Below are 20,710 nucleotides of genomic sequence, written 5' to 3'. Positions count from 1 at the left end.
GCCTCTGGTCCTGCCCTCATTTCTTGTTTCCGCAAGGGCGGGACCAGAGGCAGAGCTGAGAGTGAAGGGAAGGCAGCCCGCTGAAGCGCTGACTCACCGAGTCGGCATGCAGGAAGGCAAGGGGCAGGCGAAGCACTGTTGTGGGAGTGGGAGAAGAGGTCGGGCAGCGGGCTGGCTCCTGGCTGGGAGCTTCCGGCGGGGAAAATTGCATGATGCGGCACCCTTGAAGGCAGGCACCACCCTGCGGTGCTTACCCTGCTTACCGGGTTGTGCCGGCCCTGAGTTTAGGGGTGAAGAAATGATCCTAAGGTGGCCAAACAGGTAGAAAAGGCAAAGGCGAAAGCTAGAAGGATGCTTGGGTGCATAGGGAGTGGAATGGCCAGTAGGATAAAGGAGGTGATGATGCCCCTGTATAAGACTCTGGTGAGACCTCATTTAGAATACTGAGTACAATTCTGGAGAGCGCACCTTCAAAAATATATAAAAAGGATCGAGTCAGTCCAGAGGATGGCTTCTAAAATGGTCAGTGGTCTTTGTCAAACCTTCCTATCAAAAATTCAGATCTACCCTGAAAACCTCTCTCTTTGAGAAAGCTTTTGGTCTCCAATTTGGTGTTGGTGAGACTTGAAGGATTCTACTACAACTACTACTACTATTTATCATTTCTATAGCACTACTAGACGTACAGAGTGTTGTACACTGAACTTGTAAGAGACAGTCCCTGCTTGACAGAGTTTACAATCTAATCAAGACAGACACATGGCAAATAAGGGATAAGAGAATTACTTAAGGTGGGAATTATAAAACAGACATGGGTACTGAACAAGTGAATAGGAGTTAGGAGTTTAAAGCAGCTTCAAAAAGATGGTCTTTTAGCCTAGATTTGACGACAGCTGGAGCTGGATGGAGTTTGGCGTAATGATTCAGGAAGTCTATTACAGGCAAATGGTGCAATCAGATAAAAAGAACGGAGTCTGGAGTTTGCAGTGGAGGAGAAGGGTACAGATAAGAGAGATTTACCAGATGAATTGAGTTCCCGGGGAGGAGTGTGGGGAGAGATAAGAGTGGAGAGGTACTGAGGAGCTGCAGAGTGAATGCACTTGTCAGTCAATAAGAGGAGTTTGAATTGTATGCAAAAATGGATAGGGAGCCAATGAAGTGATGTGAGGAGAGGGCTAATATGAGCATAGCACTGGCGGAATATATGTCATGCAGCAGAGGTTTGAACAGATTGAAGAGACAGATGGCTTAGTAGGAAACCTGTGAGAAGAAAGTTGCAGTAGTCAAAGTGAAAGGTGATAAGAATGTGGATAAGGGTTCTGGTAGTGTGCTCAGAAAGGAAGGGACGAATTTTGGTGATGTTATAGAGAAAGAAATGACAGTTTTTAGCAGTCAGTTGGATATGTGCAGAGAAGGAGAAGACCTCAAGGTTATGAGCTGATGAGACAGGGAGGATGAGAGTGTTATCCACAGAGATAGAGGATAGGGGAAGAAGAGAGGTGGGTTTAGGGGGAAGATAAGAAACTCAGTCTTGGCCATGTTTAGTTTTAGATGGTGGTGAGACATCTAGGCAGCTACGTTAGACAGGCAGGCTGATACTTGGGCCTGGATTCCTGCTGAAATTTCTGGTGTGGAGAGGTAATTATGGGAGTCATCAGCATAAAGGTGATACTGAAAATCATGGGATGAGATCAAAGCACCAAGGGAAGAAGTATAGATGGAGAAAAGAAGAGGTCCCAAAACAGAGCCCTGAGGTACACCAACTGATACTGGGATAGAAGTGGAGGAGGATCCACCAGAGTATACGCTAAAAGTGTGATGGGAGAGATAAGATGAAAACCAGGAAAGAACAGAGCACTGAAATCTAAGAAAGGACAGTGTATCAAGGAGTAGGCTTTGGTAAACAGTGTCAAAAGCAGCAGATAGATCGAGAAGGATGAGGATAGAATACAGACTTTTGGATCTGGCCAGGAGCAGGTCATTGGAGACTTTAGCAAGGGCTTTCAGTTGAATGTAGAGGGCAACAGCCAGATTGAAGTGGGTCAAGAAGAGCTTGAGATGAAAGAAAGTCAAGTTGAACAGCGGTGAACAGCACATTCAAGTATTTTGGATAGGAAAGGGAGACGGGAGATGGGGCGATAGTTGGAAGGGCAGGTAGGATCTAATTAAGCTTGTTTTGAGGATTGGTGTAACTACAGTATGTTTGAAGCATCAGGAAGAATTGCAGTGGAAAGTGAAAGATTAAGGATATGACAGATAGAAGGGATGACAGTAGGAGAGTAATAGGAGGAGTAAGTAGCCAGTTTAGAGGAGGATAGAAAATGTGCAGTTTCCTCTTCAGTGATTTCAAAAAAGGAGGCAGGGGTTGAAGGAGGGTTGACAGAATGGACTGGCAGAAGAAGCAGTGGATGTGATTTGGTTGAGAACTCAAGGTTAATCTTGTAAACGTGATCATGAAAGTACTCAAACAGAAAGGGAAGTGGGGGTGAGAACCAGGCTATCCAAAGACAGGACCGCTGAAGTGGTGAAATGAAGCAAAGTTTATTGAAAAACAAACTGACTCGACACAATGTTGTGTTTCAGCCAGATGGCCTACATCAGGAGTCTATGAATTAAAAACAATATATAAGAAAACAAAACAAACAGAAACCTTGTGTAGTGATAAAATGCAAACACGAACAGACAACTTAAGAACATATGAGATTTAACAATAATAACAATGATGTAAAAAAATATATAAAAATATGAAACATATTTATTTTTAAATTACATGAGTGCAACACAAATTTTAAGTCTTTGATGGATAAAACAAAAATAAACCATGATGAGATTTAAATTTAATATTGCAGAATTTGTGAACCATGATAACACATGGATATGTCACTGAAATATTAATTTTCCATGACCAATCTAAACCAGGCATGTCAGGAGTAATATATATACATATATAAAAAGATCAGTTTTAATATACTAAAATGAATCATTATCATATAGATTGAAAGAATGAATAGAAATGAATAAAACAAAATGAATGGTTATGGTGTGAATTATATATAGGTGTATATCTGTGTGTGATCTATATAATTAAAGTATACAAGGACTAGTGATGATGTGCTGAAAAACATAAAAGAAATGACTGAGTGTGTGTATTTTGCAACAAAATCTGATAAAAGGACTAACCTATAAAACTGAATTAAAAGATGATAGTCTGGAAGAGTATAAGTTACAACCAGAGTAAAGGAAGAGTGACTAAGAGGGGCATAATCGAACATTTTCCTGAGGGCGTCCTCGCAGGACATCCCCGCGGAGGGGTGGGGAAACCCGTATTATCAAAACAAGATGGGCATCTATCTTTTGTTTTGATAATACAGTCGGGGACGTCCAAATCTCAACATTTAGGTCGACCTTAGAGATGGTCGTCCCCAGTTTTCAGCGATAATGGAAACCGAGGACACCTATCTCACAAACGACCAAATCCAAGTCATTTGGTCATGGGAGGAGCCAGCATTCATAGTGAACTGGTCCCCCTGACATGCCAGGACACCAACTGGGCACCCTAGGGAGCACTGCAGTGGACTAACTGATGCACTAACTGAATGGAAAAAGGCATGCAGTGGTCACTAACCACCTCCCACCCTGAAAAAAACAACTTTAAAAACTTTCGTCTTTTGCTTTTAGAGTATGGATGAAGGACCTCCTTCGCTATGCCTCCGTCCCTGCGACGCCAGTTGAGGACGTCCTTCGCTATTTATTTATTTAGATTTTGCTCACACCTTTTTCAGTAGTAGCTCAAGGTGAGTTACATTCAGGTACACTGGATATTTCTATGCCTCTGTCCCTGCAACGGCAGATGTCCAAAATGTGAATGTTTGTGAGAAGGACATCCATGCCTGGATGTTTCTGTGAGAAGGACATCCATGCCTGCTATGCCTCCTACACCCCCTTTATTTATTTATTTGGATTTTGGATCACAAGTAGCAACAGTGGGATTTGAACTGGCCACCTCTGGATTGCAAGACCATGCTCTAACCACTAGGCCACTCCTCCACTACACTCTACTCCCTTGAAATTTGGCCATCTCTGTGGGGGGGGGGGGGGGGGGGCGGGCAGTTGAGGACGTCCAAAATGTTTGAAAGAAGGATGCCCATGCCTTCGTTATGCCTCCGCTGACACACACATACCGCCCCCACCCACAGGGATGGCCAAATTTCAAGGGAGTGGAGTGGCTTGCAGAAGTGGAGGAGTGGCCTAGTGGTTAGAGCACTGGTCTTGCAATCCAGAGGCGGCCAGTTCAAATCCTACTGCTGCCACTTGTGATCTGAAATCCAAATAAATAAAAGGGGTGTCAGAGGTATAGCAGGCATGGACGTCCTTATCACAAACATCCACATTTTGGACATCTTCAACTGCCATCGCGGGGATGGAGGCATAGCAAAGGAGGTTCTTCACCCATACTCTAAAAAGACAAAAGATTTCAAAGTTGTTTTTTTCAGAGTGGGAGGTGGTTAGTGACCACTGGGGGAGACAGGGGAGGTCATCCCCGATTCCCTCCGGTGGTCATCTGGTCATTTAGGGCACATTTTTGTGGCTTGGTCGTAAAATAAAAGGACCAAGTAAAGTCAGCCAAGTGTTCATCAGGGACGCCCTTCTTTTTTCCATTATCGCTTGAGGACGCCCATCTGTTAGGCACGCCCCAGTCCTGCCTTCGCAACGCCTCCGACACCCCCCCCCCCCCGGGAACTTTGGTTGTCCCGGTGACGGGAAGCAGTTGGGGACGCCCAAAAATTGGCTTTCGATTATGCTGATTTGGGCGACCCTGAGAGAAAGACGCCCATCTATCGATTTGTGTCGAAAGATGGGCGCCCTTCTCTTTCGAAAATAAGCCTCTAAGTAATTATTTTTCGTCAAAGTCAAATTGAATCAGGACTAACCTTAAAAACTTGGTTCAAAAATGAGAGTCCAGAAGTAATAACATTGAATTGCAATGGTCTAAAAGAATAATAAATAAAAAATACATAAAAACACAAACACTGGAAAATCATAATGTGTTGGTGTATACCTAGATAATTTGAAAAGTAGACAGACAAATCTTTGCATGAAAAAATGAAGCCATTTGAAACCAGGTGCAGAGGAAATATGAAATAGTATTAGAAGAAATAAATGTGATAAAATCTATATAGAAAAACAAATCTGGTCATAATAAACCTGTGCACAGATAGTGGCGATATAAACATAAATAAGTGGTATCATGTGAGCGGGAGAAAGAACCGTGCTGCAAAAGGTGATGCGCTACAAAACAAAGACAATCAATCACACATACTATCTGTTACAATAAAGTGAAAAACAAAAATGAAAAAGACTATATCTTTTTTTCTAAAAGACCTTTGTTGTGAGGTGTAGCTGGATCATGAATTGTACTCAGCTGTTCAGCAATGTTGAAAATGGCTAAAGGATAGAGAGCGTCTTAAAAAGGAAAAACGCACGTGAAAAACCAAGGGATGTGACATAAGGATGATCGACATCTCCAGTGTACAAATGATAAAAAATTCCAGATAATTATCTACAAAACCTTACGTGAAAAATGCCGTGGGAGTATGTTATGACAGGTAAGCAAACTAAAATATGATATATAAAGAAACTTCATTACAATCCCTGATGTATGGTACATTAGCATATATGACGTAACCAGTGCGTTTTTGCTAGCAAAAAAGGTTCCGGTACTCAAATGCTAGGCCACCCTTCAAGGGTGGGGTAATCACTGAGGGATCCATCCCACAATAGCCAGGCCCCCTACAACCAGTCACAGAACCTATAACAAAGCAGAATTGGTGTGTAAAGCCTGAGCTCTTTCATTAAAACTTGGAGTCCATGGGTCAATTTTTCGCAGACAATGGAAAATGTGCCGGTACTCAGTACCCCCAAGTACCCCCTCAAAAAAAGCCCTGGATGTAACACAAATAAATGGTCATGTGCCGGGGTGGCTCAGAGTTGGCTAATACAATGCAAAGAGGAGTGAAGGATATAACCGAGTACTATGTGACTGGGATATGTGAATAAGTGAATTTGTATGGTGAATATACAAAGCGAATATACAAATAAAAATATGATTTGAGAAGAAAACACATTGAAATATGTGATGTGTGGTTCATTAGCATATCTGACACCACAGAGATAAACGTTGATACTCATGGATTGGCTGAGAGTTGACTGATAATAATGAATTGAATAGTATAAGTATCTCTGTAAAGTGAAAACTTTTTTACCTGAATGGTGCCATCTCATGAATTAATTTTTGCTCAAGTTGATTGTAATGGAGAGTGCTTTTTGGAACATATAAAGGTTTTAAATGAATGCCGTGATCACAAACTGTGTGCAAAGAATTGTGAAGGTTGGACAAAGGTGTTGGCTTGCGTAATCAAATAATCTATGTTATCCCTTCGGGTAATTATAGGGAAAACAGCTGTATTGTTTTAAATGTAAATGGTTCCCAGTGTTGAGTATATTTGTGTGTTTTGCAAAATAGGGAATATTGGTCAAGGAAAAATAAAAGATAGATAGTAATGTTGACAATGGTTCCTTAAGAATATGTCCCCAAAATAAAAATAAACATGTATAGTGTATCAATAATAAAAAGTAATAAAAACCATATGTCTAAATAATAAATAAATTATGATATTAAATAAATATTAAAATTGCTACAACTGGTAACTTAAAACATAATGATTAAACAATAATGATAATGTTACAAAGATAAACAGGGAAAAAATTTATATATGTACAATCACCTATAAATTGACATTGAAGAGTATAAAATGAACAGTGTTATTGAACATAGATAAAAAGTTTTAAACATATGTAATATAAATGCTTCCTAAATTTTTTTATTTAAAATCATAATAATGTGCAAAAAATATATAAAGAACATATCAAAATTGAGGCACATGTAGTCAATAACAATGCAAATGACAAGCCTAAATTGAATTACTTGTATTAATAAATAAAATGATACATAAACAAGATAATGTATGAAGAAAAAAAGAATTGCAACAGACTGTATGAATAAAAAGATATTTAAAAATTTCAAATAATAAATAATTATGACATAGTTTTAACAATATCTAATATGTTGTGAAACATTATTAACACATCTGGACAAGATCAATAGATGGAGTGTATAAAATGCTGATTCTTATGAACAATATGAATGAACAGATATCAGAGGAATGGACGGAAATCAATCTCATTGTTGAGACCATGTGGACTGAGTGTGTTTAAATCAAAAATCAATTTCTGCTCTTCCTGTAGCAAAAGTTTGTCAAAGTTTCCTCCTCGCCACTTCTTAGTGAAGGTCTTGAACGTAAATCTGCTGTAGTGTGGTTAGCTGTGTACCAGTGTTGTACAAAAGGTGCAGATTCTACTTTCCTCATGATACGGCTTCTGTGCTCTATGATATGTGTTTTAATGGCTCTGATGGTTTTGCCAACGTATAAAAGAGGGCAAGGACATTGAATGATATAGATAACTGAGGTGGTACTACAGTCAGACATATGCTTCAAGGCATATGCTTCAAGGCAAAGTGTGGAGAAAGTGAAGGAAGGGTTGGAGGTGAAGGCACTTTAAGGAGAGAGTTCAGTGTGGCAAAGAGACATCAAGGAACTGAGTCAAGAGAGTTTATCAAGTGGATGTAGTAGTCTTGTTTGGCAACTGAGAGAGCAGACTGGAAGGAGGTCAGCAAGAATTTGAAATGTATGAAGTCAGCATGGGCACAGGATTTCAGCCAAAGGCATTCAGCAGATGGGGCACAGGAATGCAAGCAGTGGATTCTAGAGGTCAAGCCAAGGCTAGGGGTTTGGTATTCCTTACAGAACAGGGAATGGGAGGAGCGAGGGTATTCAGAGTAGAGGAGAGAATAGTATTATAGGAAGAGACAGCCTCATTCACAGACTTGGATAACGTGAGTGGTTGAGAAGAGGGATGAAACAATGGTGGAGAGAGTGCAAGAGTCACTAGGCTGAAGATTCCTAAACGTATAGGTAGAGATTGGATGGGACTGGGGGGTGGAGGGTGTTTAAGTGTGAAACTTATCAGATGATGGTCAGAGAGGGGAAGAACTGAGGTGAAGAAACTGGAGAGTGAGCAGTTGGAAAAGAAGACAAGATCAAGACAGTGGCCACTCTGGTAAGTAGGGGTAGTGGAGAATAGCTGAAGATTGAAGGAGGATGTTAAAGCAAAAAACTAAGAGGCATAAGAGTCAGAGGGATCATTAGCATGAATGTTAAAATCCCCCAAAATGAGGGAAGGAGATGAGGGTTCAAAAAAAAGGAAAGCCAGGAGTCAAAGTCAGTGAGAAAGGAAGAAAGGGACTTATCAGGGGGTTGATAAATGACTGCTACTAAGAGAGATAGAGGAGTGAATACATGAATGGCGTGGACTTCAAAGGAAGAAAAGCAGTGAAACTGAGCTGGAAGAAGAGGTTGAAATCTACAAGAGGGTGAGACTAATAGCCCGACACCACCTCCTTTGCCAACCTGACGAGGTGTATGAGAGGAAAGGTAACCTCCATTACACAGGGCAGCAGCTGAAGCAGAGTCTTCAGGGCAAAGCCAAGTCTCAATTACTGCAAGCAGATGGAGAGTACGAGAGATAAAAAGGTCATGGATGTAGGAAAGCTTGTTGGATATAGCATGAACATTCCACAGGGCACATTAGAAAGGCAGAGAAGAAGGGGAGAGGAGAGGAACAGAAATTAGATTGGAGATATTGCAGTGTGACCTGCATGAGTAGGGTGAGAGCTGATTTGGAGGACCAGGATTGGGATTGATATCTCCAGAAGACAGGAGAAGGAACAAGAGAATACGGAGAAGAGTAGGAGAGGCATAACAACAGTGACAAAGATGAGATGCACTCAGACAGAATGGAGATGGTTGAATGAAAGGAAGGAAATGTTGAAGCTTGAGACTGAGAAGGGAGAAGACAAAAGGAATGGTGAGGTAATGAAAGCAGAAGGTGGGCAATGTGGTCCTGAGATATACAGTGGTTTCAGATGGAGAAAGAGATTTGGAAGGGGCAGTATCAAGAATAGAAATTGTACTGGAGTCATTGGAACTTGCAGAAAGAAAATACAACCTGTAGAGAGAAAATATTTTGCGTGCTGTTAGGTGCACGGCACCTGGAAGGCTGCTGGTGGAAGAGCTAGGCACCTGGAGCGGAGGCCCTGGGTGGTTTGGGGTGGACCTGGGAGTCACCCCAGAGAAGGCTGGGAGCATATGCAAATGGGCTGCAAGTCCTCTGCAACACCTGGAAGACAGCTGGTGGAAGCAGTAGGCATCAGGAGCAGATGCCCTGGGTGGTTCAGGGTGGACATAGGAGTCACCCCTGCAGAAGGCTGGGAGGATATGCAGATGGGCTGCAAGTTCTCCACAGCACCTGCAATCCTTTTTCCTTGGTTTTTATTGTGTTCTTTTAACTCTCATGCTTAGGCCTGAACTATTAGTGTTTTTGTTGCCTCTTTCCTTCTAATTCTCTCTCGTTTTTTATTCTCCTGGCATCTACAATGCTATTCTTGTCTTTGTTTTAAATAATTTGAAAATTGCACACTGCTGCATAAAGCATTCTTATCAAAGTAGTTTCTGACAGAGGGCAACCAATCCTTATTTAAAAAAATGCTTTATCGATTTTGTAGATAAACAGAACAGAAAATGGGAACAATAATAGAAATGACATACTGTGGCTCTTCAGTACATTCTTACATCTTAGATCAAAGTTCCCCAGTGTCTCACATTCAACATACTCCTCCCTCTACCCCACCTCCCCACCAAGAGAATAACTATACAATGTAGTATAAAATTCTCTGTTATACAAGGGTAAATGTGATTAGTCTTCTCAGAGGGGCATCTAACCATCACTTGTCCACTCCCTGCATGGCCTTTCTCCAGTCCTAAAAGGGTTCCCATATTTTAACAAAGGCTGCCAGCTGATTTTGTGGAACGGCTGTTAATTCTGACATCAAACAGACATACTATAACTTTTATCTATCACATTAGCCAAGGTCAGTACACTTGGCTGCTTCCAAGCTGCAGCTAGGATCAGTCAACTGGCCATGACTACATAAGCAATCAGCCTGTTTTAACCCTCAGTCATGGAGGTCCTATGTTCAACAAACTGTACTCTGTTTTGCAAGCTTTACCCCTGTAATTTCTTCTGTCAGGGACAAACCTCACTCCCAAAAGAATTGTGTCTGGATGCAAGACCACCACACATGTTGGAAGGTTTCCTGTTTCAGGCAATTTAGGGAGCAATTTTTTCAAACATTAATATGGTACACTGAGGAAATGATCTACTTTTAAATACTTTTGACTCAGATAAGTACTTTGTTAAAAACGTCTTTGGATGCCTTTCTTTGAGCCTTTTCTAATTCTGCTATATCTTTTGTGACATATGGTGACCAGAATTGCATGCAATATTTAAGGTGAAGTTGCACCATGGAGTGATACAGAGACATTAAAATATTCTTCATCTTATTTTCCATCCTTCTCCTAATAATTCCTAGCATCCTGTTTGCTATTTTGGCCGCTGACACACACTGGGCAGAAGATTTCAGTATAGTATCTATAATGACACCTAGATCTTTTTCTTGGGTGTGACTCCTAAGGTGGACACTAGCATCAAGTGATTTGGATTATTCTTCCCAATGTACATCATTTTGCATTTGTCCACATTAAATTCATTCTTCCACTTTCCTAAGGTCTTCCTGCAATTGTTCACAGTCTGCATGCTTTTTAACAAATTTGGGGCGTCTTTTACTAAGGCATGCTCACGTTTTTAGCACGCGCAAAAATTGGGCATGTGCCAAACGTTAGAGACGCCTATGCATTCTTATGGGTGTCTCTAACATTTAGCGCGTGCCCAATTTTAGTGCACACTAAAAATGTGAGCGTGCCTTAGTAAAAGACCCCCTTGAACAGTTTTATGTCATCTGTAAATTTAAAACCTCCCTTGTTGTTCCGATTTTCAGATCATTTATAAATAAGCTAAATATCTCCTGTCCTAGTACAGATCCCTCCAGCACTCTACTATTCACCATCCTCCACTGAGAAAAATGGCCATTTAACTCTAACCTCTGTTTTCTATCCATTAACCAGTTCCTAATCCACAATAAAACATGGCTTTCTAATTTTATCAGGAGTCTCTCTGTATTGTGTTCAGTGGCATTGCCAGACAGCTGATTGGGGAAGGCGGAGACTGAGCACAAAGTGGGTGGGCACCAAATTCTCTCACCACCTTCCTCCATGCACAAATGCAAAATATAAATACGTGAGCTGGTGGGGATCCCAAAGCCCTGCCAGCTGAAGACCCCTTTTTCCAGTCTGGCAGCCAAAACTCTCCAAGCTCTGCATCCGGTGGCAGCTTGGGGACACTGCTGCTTGCTGCAGAGCTTGGAGATTTCTGGCTGCCAGGCCAGAGGAGAAGGTGGTCTTCAGCTGGTTGGGATTCCCACCAGCCAGAGCAAGGGAGGTAGCTAGTTTTGGAGATCCTGGGCCTGAGACCCCTGTGGCTACACCACTGATTGTGTTCAGTAGAACAAGAAGTGCATTTCTGCTTTTATTTTCCCAGTGTTGCAGTACTTACCAAATTTAATTTCTTCATCATCATATTTCTATTTGCGATCCCTTGTTCTGTATTTGGTGAAGGTCTGCCTGTGTTTTGTGTATGAAAAAGTTAATTAAAGTTGTTTTATGTGTTGTGCTAGTGGCAGGTGGGGAGACTGGGGAGGCAGCATGGAGGAGAGGGGATTGGAGGGACCTCTCCTTAATTACTGCCCTGGGCCTCAGCATGTCTAACACTGTCTCTGTCTGGCCTTTGTCCAACAGCTGACCCAGGGTATCGAGTCCAGTAGATTCCCACATTCTAAAGATGGAGTCCTTTCTCCCTGGCTGAAATCCCATTGCATATTGTACAGGTGTAGATTCAAAGACCCTGCCCCTGAATAGTTTAGCTCGGTGTGTCTCCATAGCTCAAGAATCCCTTGAATATAGGGATTGCCACATGTAAAAAGGGGTCATCTTGAGGTGGCAACAATGGAACTGCCCAAAAAGGGTACCTCCCACAATTTTCTGCTCCAGCTGTACCCACTGCATGCTAGATCTTTGCTTCCATGATGGCAAGAATCTTAACTGGACAGCTTGGTAATATTTCTGGAAATTGGGCATGGCCATCCTACCCTAAGCCACAGGGTGAAATAGAACCTCCTTTCTCATCCTCAGGGGTTGATGACACTAGATATAGTGATACTGTGTGGTTAAGGGCCCTAAAGAACTGCTTTGAAAGGGGTATCGGGAGCACAGTAAACAGATATAACAGCTTGGGTAGAACTATTTTTACAGAATTTATCCTACCCCACGTGGACACTGTCAATCCCGCCCATCTCCAAGTACTTCCATACCTGCTGGAGCAAGGAGGGTTAGTTAACCTTATATAAATGTTCCTTATTTGCAGTGAGATTAACCCTGTGTCAGGCTTCTCATGGAAGCACAGGGTTTGTGAGCCCTTGGACCACTGCTGTGGAGCGGCAGTGGCTGCCAAAACCACCCCCAAACCAGAGGCAAGGCAGAACAGGACTGGAACCCCGGACTGGAGTTGCAGCAGAGGCAATCAAGATGGGACAGGCAGAGCAGGAACAGCTAGACTTCACCTGCACTTGACCGCCATTCCCCAGGAGTTGAGCCCCTGGGTGCAGGCGGCCGGCAGGACTTGCAGGAACTGGATACCAACAGGAAACACACAACAGAGTCAGGACTGAAAGCTGCCAAGCAGCCATTAAAAAGGAACAGACACAAGACAAGGAAATGCAGACCAGAAACAAGACTAGGAACTAAGCAATAAAACCAAAGCTACCTACACACAAACAAACTAGAACCAGGCAAGAAACTCAGACTAGAACTGGACTAGGCAGAAGTGCACACAGCACCCCCACATACCAGGGACCTTAGATGATGCAAAGGCCAACACAGAAGTTTCCAGGTGGCTAATAAAGCCCATCAGCAGCTGAAGTTCAGCTGCAGGAATCACAAGGCAGCTATGGGTGCTGTTCAGGCACCAACAAGAAAAGCAAGTCTGGCATCCTGGAAGATCCGGACCGGACTGGGCTGAAGTCTGGAACGTGTGACAGTTCATAGCAGCCACCAGAGGGCGAGGTGAGCAAAGACAAGGAAACAGTCACCACCGTGACACCCTGATATATCAAATATATGATTAGACCCATTTAAACAGATATTAATATTCAAAATATTCTCTCCTTCCCCTCATTCCCTTTCCTCCTTTCCTGAAGTTACTATTGAGGAAACTACACTTCTCCTTTCTTCCTCAAAATGTACCACCTGTTCCTCTGATCCCATTCCCACCCACCTTCTTAATGCCATCTCTCCTACTCTTATTCCTTTTATCTGTCACATTCTCAACCTCTCACTTTCCACTGCGACTGTCCCTGCTGCCTTTAAACATGCTGTGGTCACACCTCTCCTTAAGAAGCCTTCACTTGACCCTACTTGTCCCTCTAATTACCGACCCATCTCCCTCCTTCCTTTTCTCTCCAAATTACTTGAGCGTGCTGTTCACCGCCGCTGCCTTGATTTTCTCTCCTCACATGCTATTCTTGACCCATTACAATCTGGTTTTCGCCCTCTCCACTCAACCGAAACTGCGCTTACTAAAGTCTCCAATGACCTATTACTGGCTAAATCCAGAGGTCAATATTCCATCCTCATTCTTCTTGATCTTTCCGCTGCTTTTGACACTGTCGATCACAGCATACTTCTCGATACCCTGTCCTCACTTGGATTCCAGGGCTCTGTCCTTTCCTGGTTCTCTTCCTACCTCTCCCTCCGCACCTTTAGTGTTCACTCTGGTGGATCCTCTTCTACTTCTATCCCTCTGCCTGTCGGCGTACCCCAGGGTTCTGTTCTTGGTCCCCTCCTCTTTTCTATCTACACTTCTTCCCTTGGTTCATTAATCTCATCCCATGGCTTTTCCTACCACCTCTATGCTGATGACTCCCAAATCTACCTTTCTACCCCTGATATCTCACCTTGCATCCAAACCAAAGTTTCAGCGTGCTTGTCTGACATTGCTGCCTGGATGTCTCAACGCCACCTGAAATTAAATATGACCAAAACCGAGCTTCTCATTTTCCCCCCCAAACCCACCTCCCCGCTCCCCCCATTTTCTATTTCTGTTGATGGCTCTCTCATTCTCCCTGTCTCCTCAGCTCGAAACCTTGGGGTCATCTTTGACTCTTCTCTCTCCTTCTCTGCTCATATCCAGCAGACCGCCAAGACCTGTCGTTTCTTTCTTTACAACATCCGTAAAATCCGCCCCTTTCTTTCCGAGCACTCTACCAAAACCCTCATCCACACCCTTGTCACCTCTCGTTTAGACTACTGCAATCTGCTTCTTGCTGGCCTCCCACTTAGTCACCTCTCCCCTCTCCAGTCAGTTCAAAACTCTGCTGCCCGTCTCATCTTCCGCCAGGGTCGCTTTACTCATACTACCCCTCTCCTCAAGACCCTTCACTGGCTCCCTATCCGTTTTCGCATCCTGTTCAAACTTCTTCTACTAACCTATAAATGTACTCACTCTGCTGCTCCCCAGTATCTCTCCACACTCGTCCTTCCCTACACCCCTTCCCGTGCACTCCGCTCCATGGATAAATCCTTCTTATCTGTTCCCTTCTCCACTACTGCCAACTTCAGACTTCGCGCCTTCTGTCTCGCTGCACCCTACGCCTGGAATAAACTTCCTGAGCCCCTACGTCTTGCCCCATCCTTGGCCACCTTTAAATCTAGACTGAAAACCCACCTCTTTGACATTGCTTTTGACTCGTAACCACTTGTAACCACTCGCCTCCACCTACCCCCTCCTCTCTTCCTTCCCGTTCACATTAATTGATTTGATTTGCTTACTTTATTTATTTTTTGTCTATTAGATTGTAAGCTCTTTGAGCAGGGACTGTCTTTCTTCTATGTTTGTACAGCGCTGCGTATGCCTTGTAGCGCTATAGAAATGCTAAATAGTAGTAGTAGTAGTAGTAAAATGTCTGATTTAGTCATGTTGGTTTTATACCCTGACATCGACCCAAATAGAAGGAGACCTCAGACCTTGAATGATCATTGGCAGGGCAGTAACTGGGTCTTCAACTGCAAAAAAACATATCAGCAGCAAACGAAGAATTTTATGTTGTTCTTCATGATAAATTATGCCTGTGATATCCCAATGTAGAAGGGTTCCATCGTGAGTGCAGCCCTGGTGCATACCACGCTCCAACTCAAAGCCAGCAGTGTGCCATTGATTTGCAGTCACGCTAGAGGCTTTTTATTTAACATTTGATCCCATGCTAAAAATGTACTTTTAAACCCTGCCCGAGTTCAGAGTTGCAGCATAAAAGGCCAAGCTACACTGTCATAGGCCGTTTCAATGTAAAAAATAAGATAAGCACAAGTCTCTTTGGGGCCCCTTTTACTAAACTGTGTTAGCGAGTCCCGGCGCAGCAAATTAGAGGAAGCCCATTCAATTCCTATGGGCTTCCTCTCATTTTCCGCGCAGGAATCACTAACACGGCTTAGTAAAGGAAGCCCTTAGTTTGTTAGGCATGCCAAATCAGATGTACTGCGCATCGTATATTATTGAAGGTCTGCCTACTTTCAATAAAGCCCGCCTGGTCATCGCGAAACAACTGAGGTAGGACTCATTGAAGGCATCTAGCTAGTATTTTAGCAAAAATCTTGTAGTCAGTCCCAAGTACGGAAATGGACTTGTAGGAGAACCACAAACAGTTAGGTCCTTCCCAGGCTTGGTGACACTTGCTAGCACCAAGAGTGGGGCAATTCTTCTATTGTATCCAAACTATTAAAAACTTTAGTCAATACTGGTGCCAAATATTTCTGAAAGCATTTGTAAAATTTGTTCATAAATTTGAGGCATATTTTCAAAGCACTTAGCCTTCCAAAGTTCCATAGGTTTCTATGGAACTTTGGAAGGCTAAGTGCTTTGAAAATAAAAGCCATCTAGCCAGGAATCTTACCATGAGGTAGATCCTTAATAGCTCCAGGTCTTCGCTGCTGTAAAAAGACTAAAACTGCATTGAAAACTAAAGTTAATTTCTGTCAAAGCACACATTACAACACACACTGCTGGTGCAAGCATAGGCAGTAAAATGGGTGAACTACTGGAGCTTTGGTCCAGGCAACTTTTTGTCCTGCACTGATTCAGCAATCAGGGAGCTTGGAGGCAGTGGTGAAGATTAGTTTGGCCTCTCCCAACCAGAACGGTATTCCACTGCTCCTGAGAGCAATTGTGTTAGGTCCCCTAGGAAAACCTTCAGTCTTGGGTGCCCTCCCCCTTTAACTTTCAGGACCCTGGAACCTGTCCTGTGATTTTGATAATTAAAACATATCAATCATTATCACCCCAACTTTACCTCTCCCATAATGCTCCCTAAAAACACCTAGAGTCACATTTGTTAAAACTCTTTTTCTCACTATATATATTTCAATGGAATCATTAACCTGTATTTTTTCCTGTAGAGCTCACCTACAGGGTGAAGCAAAAAAAAAAAAGTAACCCCTATAGTTTTATGCAGTTTACTAAGCAACCACTTTGAATTTCAATGAGAAATGTTATGTACTTATTTAGTCATCATACTTACTTATTCCTATTAAACTACATTTAATTATCTTGATGTTACTGACATTTGTGTGTTACTATATAGTGATCTTTGTGCGTTAAAAATGTTCAAGCTAAAACACAGTAAAATGACATCATTTAAACAATACAATTAACAATGTGTCAGAAATTTGCAGTCACTGTGAATGCTCAAAGTGTTCACCTCCAACTTTAACACAGGCCTTCAGTTGTTTTGGGAAGTTCTTAACAGCCTTGTCGATCAGTCCCAATGGCAACTGTCCCAGATCATCTGCCAATGATTGCTGTTCCAGTCTGAAATGCTTTTAAAGAAATTATCTATAAATTATCATATTATCAATACAAATTATTAAATTCAAATTATTGGTTACCATTTTGGATGAGTCCAGAGTAAACATGGGTACCCCTCCAAAACTTCCCCTACATCCCATCCTACATTTCTCTCCCTTTCCTCTGCCCCCGGATCTGGCATCTTCCCCTCCCCCGACAGCAGCGTAACAACTCCCTGCTTTCTGAACCCTCTCTCCTTCCCGCTGTACCTGAGAATAGCTAGCAACAGCAGCGATTCACATCTGCAGGCTGTCCAGGCCCCAGCAGACTTCCCTCTGCCGCGTCCCACCCTTGTAACATCATTTCCTGTTTCCTCTCTGGTGGGACGTGGCAGAAGGAAGCCTGCAGGGCCAGCCCAGGCTGGTGGTTCTCAGATACAGAGGGGAGGGGAGGAGGATTCAGAGAGAGGGGGAGTAGCTGGGGTGGGGGAGAGCTATATGCCGGATCTGGAGGCAGAGGAGAGGGAGAGGGAGACAGGGGAGTGAGGTGGCTGCCACTGAGGTGTTCATTTGTCACCAGCCTGGGTGGGCCTGTGCCTACCCACGCACACTAAGCCACTGTTGGTTACAAAAGTCTCCATTACTGTGGCATAATTAATAGCAAACTGGTACCTGTTCTTTTTTTTTTTTTTTTTTTTAATAATGGTAGTTTCACAGTGCAAACATTTTTTTAAATAAATCTTTTTATTGACTCTTTTTTTCTTTTATCCCCCTCCCATTGATTTTTTTTAATTAACTTTAGTGCAAATATTTTCTTACCTGCAAAAATCATTGGGTGGTCACTCTAAAAAGTCTAACTTTGCTGTGTTTAAAGAAAATATCATTCAACTCAGCACATAAACGTAGATAGTAACAACAAATAAGGCTGTGAAATTTCACATTGAAATTCCAAGCAGTTGCTGAGAAAACAGCAAAAAATTCTAGGGGGTTACTTTTCGTTTGGTTGCCCAAATGTCTCTCTCTCTATATGTATAAATGTAAGTATATACTTAGATAAATATAGGCTATTTGACAATTGCCCAGCTTCTCTACAGGAAAAGAAAAAAAGGAGTTTGTGTGTCAGGACTTTTTTTTTGCTTTGACTGCAATTGCTCTTTGCTACTACTGTACTAGTACAGTACCACTAGCTGCAGTAGCCAGGAGTAAAACTGTTACCTGGGGCATTACACTACACGATCGGGTTAACACAAACTTTTGAAGATATTACTACAAGAAACAATATTGTACGGTGACGTGAACCTGCCAATAAAAGTCCCTCGGACTTTATTTTATGAGAAAACTGAAGCATTCCTTTTTCTTCTGCACGTCTTAGTATTATCACCACAGTCGTTTTTGTAAGGCTACAGTAACCTCTGCGAACCCAAGGTAGCCCAAAGCAGCCAAGCGCGCAAGCGCGCGGCCTACAAGACAATAACCGACGGCTGACAGCAGGGCCGCTAACGTAAACTGCGTGTGTGCGAAAAGAGTGGCAAGGTTCACATTCGCAGAATGGAGTACGACGTGTGCACGCTGGGGGTACACGTCGGGAGCGAGACATAGAGCGCGGCGGCGGTTGTCGGTGGCAGCGGAAAGGAAAAAAAAACGGGTGTTGCCGGCCACCCAGCGGCTTGGCCCCCCGTTCCTTTCAGCCGAGATGACCCGTATTTGACTGCCGAGTTTAGGCGGAGAAGTTACATCGGTCGGAGAGGTGCATTTGGTTTCCCTTCAGGAACTGGTGACACAACACCGGTGCTTGCGAATAATTTCCCCATTTGCGGGCAGGTGGTGGGAGTGAGGCCGCACGGTCCAACAAGACACCTAACACACGGTTGAAGTTGGTTGTGTTGCCGCCTTTTTTTTTTTCCTTTGCCCCGCAGTGGGGAAAAAGCCAGCGTGAAAGAAGTGCAGGCGGGCAGCGGGAGCGAGTATCGCCATGGCTGGCGACAGCGCGGAGCGGGACCGGCAGTACTGCGAGCTCTGCGGCAAGATGGAAGATTTGCTGAGGTGCGGCCGTTGTCGGAGCTCCTTCTACTGCAGCAAGGAACACCAGCGGCAAGACTGGAAGAAGCACAAGCTCGTGTGCCGCGGGGCTGAGCAGGGCGGACATTTGGAGCCAACGCCTCGGCCCCCAGCTAAGGACGAAGCGACCAAGCCGCCCATTCGCGCGGCTCGGACGAACCCTGCGGCGACGGCTGAGAAAGTCCGCGGAGGAGCGGTGGCAGCCGGGCCCCTGGTTTCTCCCAGCTCCTTCGCGTCGACCAACCACCACTGTAGAACCGCCGCCGCCACCACGCAGGAAACCGACAGCCCCGCTGATAAGAGAGAGGAGGCGGTGTCCTCGCCGCCGGGGACCCGAGAGAACGATGACAACCCGGAGACAGGTTTATGCTTGCCGACTAACAAGCTGCCAGAGGGCGATAATAACGGAGGAGGCGGGAGCAGGCCGAATGGACAGACCAAGGCGCTGCCCCAAAAATTGGCTCAGGAATATATCAGCCCTTGTATGAATAAGCATGGTATTTGCGTGGTGGATGACTTCCTAGGTAAAGAGGTCGGAAAGAAGATTGTGGAGGAAGTGAAAGCGCTGCATGACTCGGGCAGGTTCACGGACGGTCAGCTGGTTAGCCAGAAGAGCGACTCGTCCAAAGACATTAGAGGGGACAAAATCACCTGGGTGGAAGGCAAAGAGCCTGGCTGTGAAACAATCGGTTTGTTGATGAGCAGCATGGACGATCTTATAAGGCACTGCAATGGCAAGCTAGGCAATTTCAGGATTAATGGGAGAACGAAAGTAAGTGCTACCTGTTCTCTAAACTTTGTACACCTATCTCTGGGACCATTTTACTAGAGTATGTTGATTTTGCAGTTGTGCTGCTTAACACAATGATCCCAAAAGTAGCTACTATTGAGGGCATTCCCAGTATTTTGTTCTAAAGCTCCTGTGTTAAAATGCTAGTATGGTTTTACTGTGGATTTTATTGGCTGAGCGATGCTCAAATGGTTTCAGTACAGGTATTGTACTAAAAACCATAGGGCACCTCAGACCAATTTTTGTTTTTGTGCCCCCTGCCCTGCCTCCCACCTGTCCCACCCCCTAATAGCAGCATCTCCTGCAATTCTGCCCTCCCTCTCCTCCAACAGCAACATTTCCCGCAAGTCCGCTCTCCTCCTTCCCCCCAACAGCAACATTTCCCGCAAGTCTGCTCTCCTCCTTCCCCCCAACAGCAACATCTCCCGCAATTCCGCTCTCCTCCTTCCCCCCCAACAGCAACAGCTGTCACAATTCCACTCTCCTCCTTCCCCCCCAACAGCAACAGCTCCTGCAATTCCACTCTCCTCCTTCCCCCTCAACAGCAACAGCTCCTGCAATTCCGCTCTCCTCCTTCCCCCAACAGCAACATCTCCCGCAATTCCGCTCTCCTCCTTCCCCCCAATAGCAGCATCTCCCGCAGTTCCGCTCTTTCTTCCCCCCCCCCAACAGCAGCATCTCCCGCAATTTCTATTCTCCTTCCCCCTCAACAGCAGCATCTCCCATAATTCTGTTCTCCCCTCCCCCAACAGCAGCATCTCCCGCAATTCCGCTCTCCTTCTTCCCCCCCCAACAGCAGCATCTCCCGCAATTCCGCTCTCCTCCTTCCCCCCCAACAGCAGCATCTCCCGCAATTCTGCCCTCCCTTCTTCCCCCCCCAACAGCAACAGCTCCCGCA

At 44.1% G+C, this 20,710-nt stretch overlaps 1 protein-coding gene across 4 annotated transcripts in view; it reads left to right on the top strand.

Moving 5' to 3' along the window:
• Positions 1 to 18,010: 18,010 nt before the first annotated feature.
• Positions 18,011 to 20,710, top strand: part of EGLN1 (egl-9 family hypoxia inducible factor 1) — a 170,818-nt gene continuing 168,118 nt past the window's right edge. For 3 of the 4 annotated variants that reach the window (XM_030196498.1, XM_030196495.1, XM_030196494.1), the window contains exon 1: positions 18,012 to 19,794. In XM_030196498.1, the coding sequence (XP_030052358.1) occupies positions 18,937 to 19,794 (858 nt within the window). In that variant the 5' untranslated portion in view covers positions 18,012 to 18,936. Of the gene's footprint in view, positions 19,795 to 20,710 lie in introns of all 4 variants that reach the window. The other variant, XM_030196496.1, reaches the window with a different exon arrangement.

The sequence above is a fragment of the Microcaecilia unicolor genome, chromosome 3 (genome assembly GCF_901765095.1).
Source record: "Microcaecilia unicolor chromosome 3, aMicUni1.1, whole genome shotgun sequence".
NCBI lineage: Eukaryota > Metazoa > Chordata > Amphibia > Gymnophiona > Siphonopidae > Microcaecilia > Microcaecilia unicolor.
The sequence above is the reverse complement of the archived record's forward strand: the minus strand, read 5'-3'. Positions and strand labels throughout refer to the sequence as shown.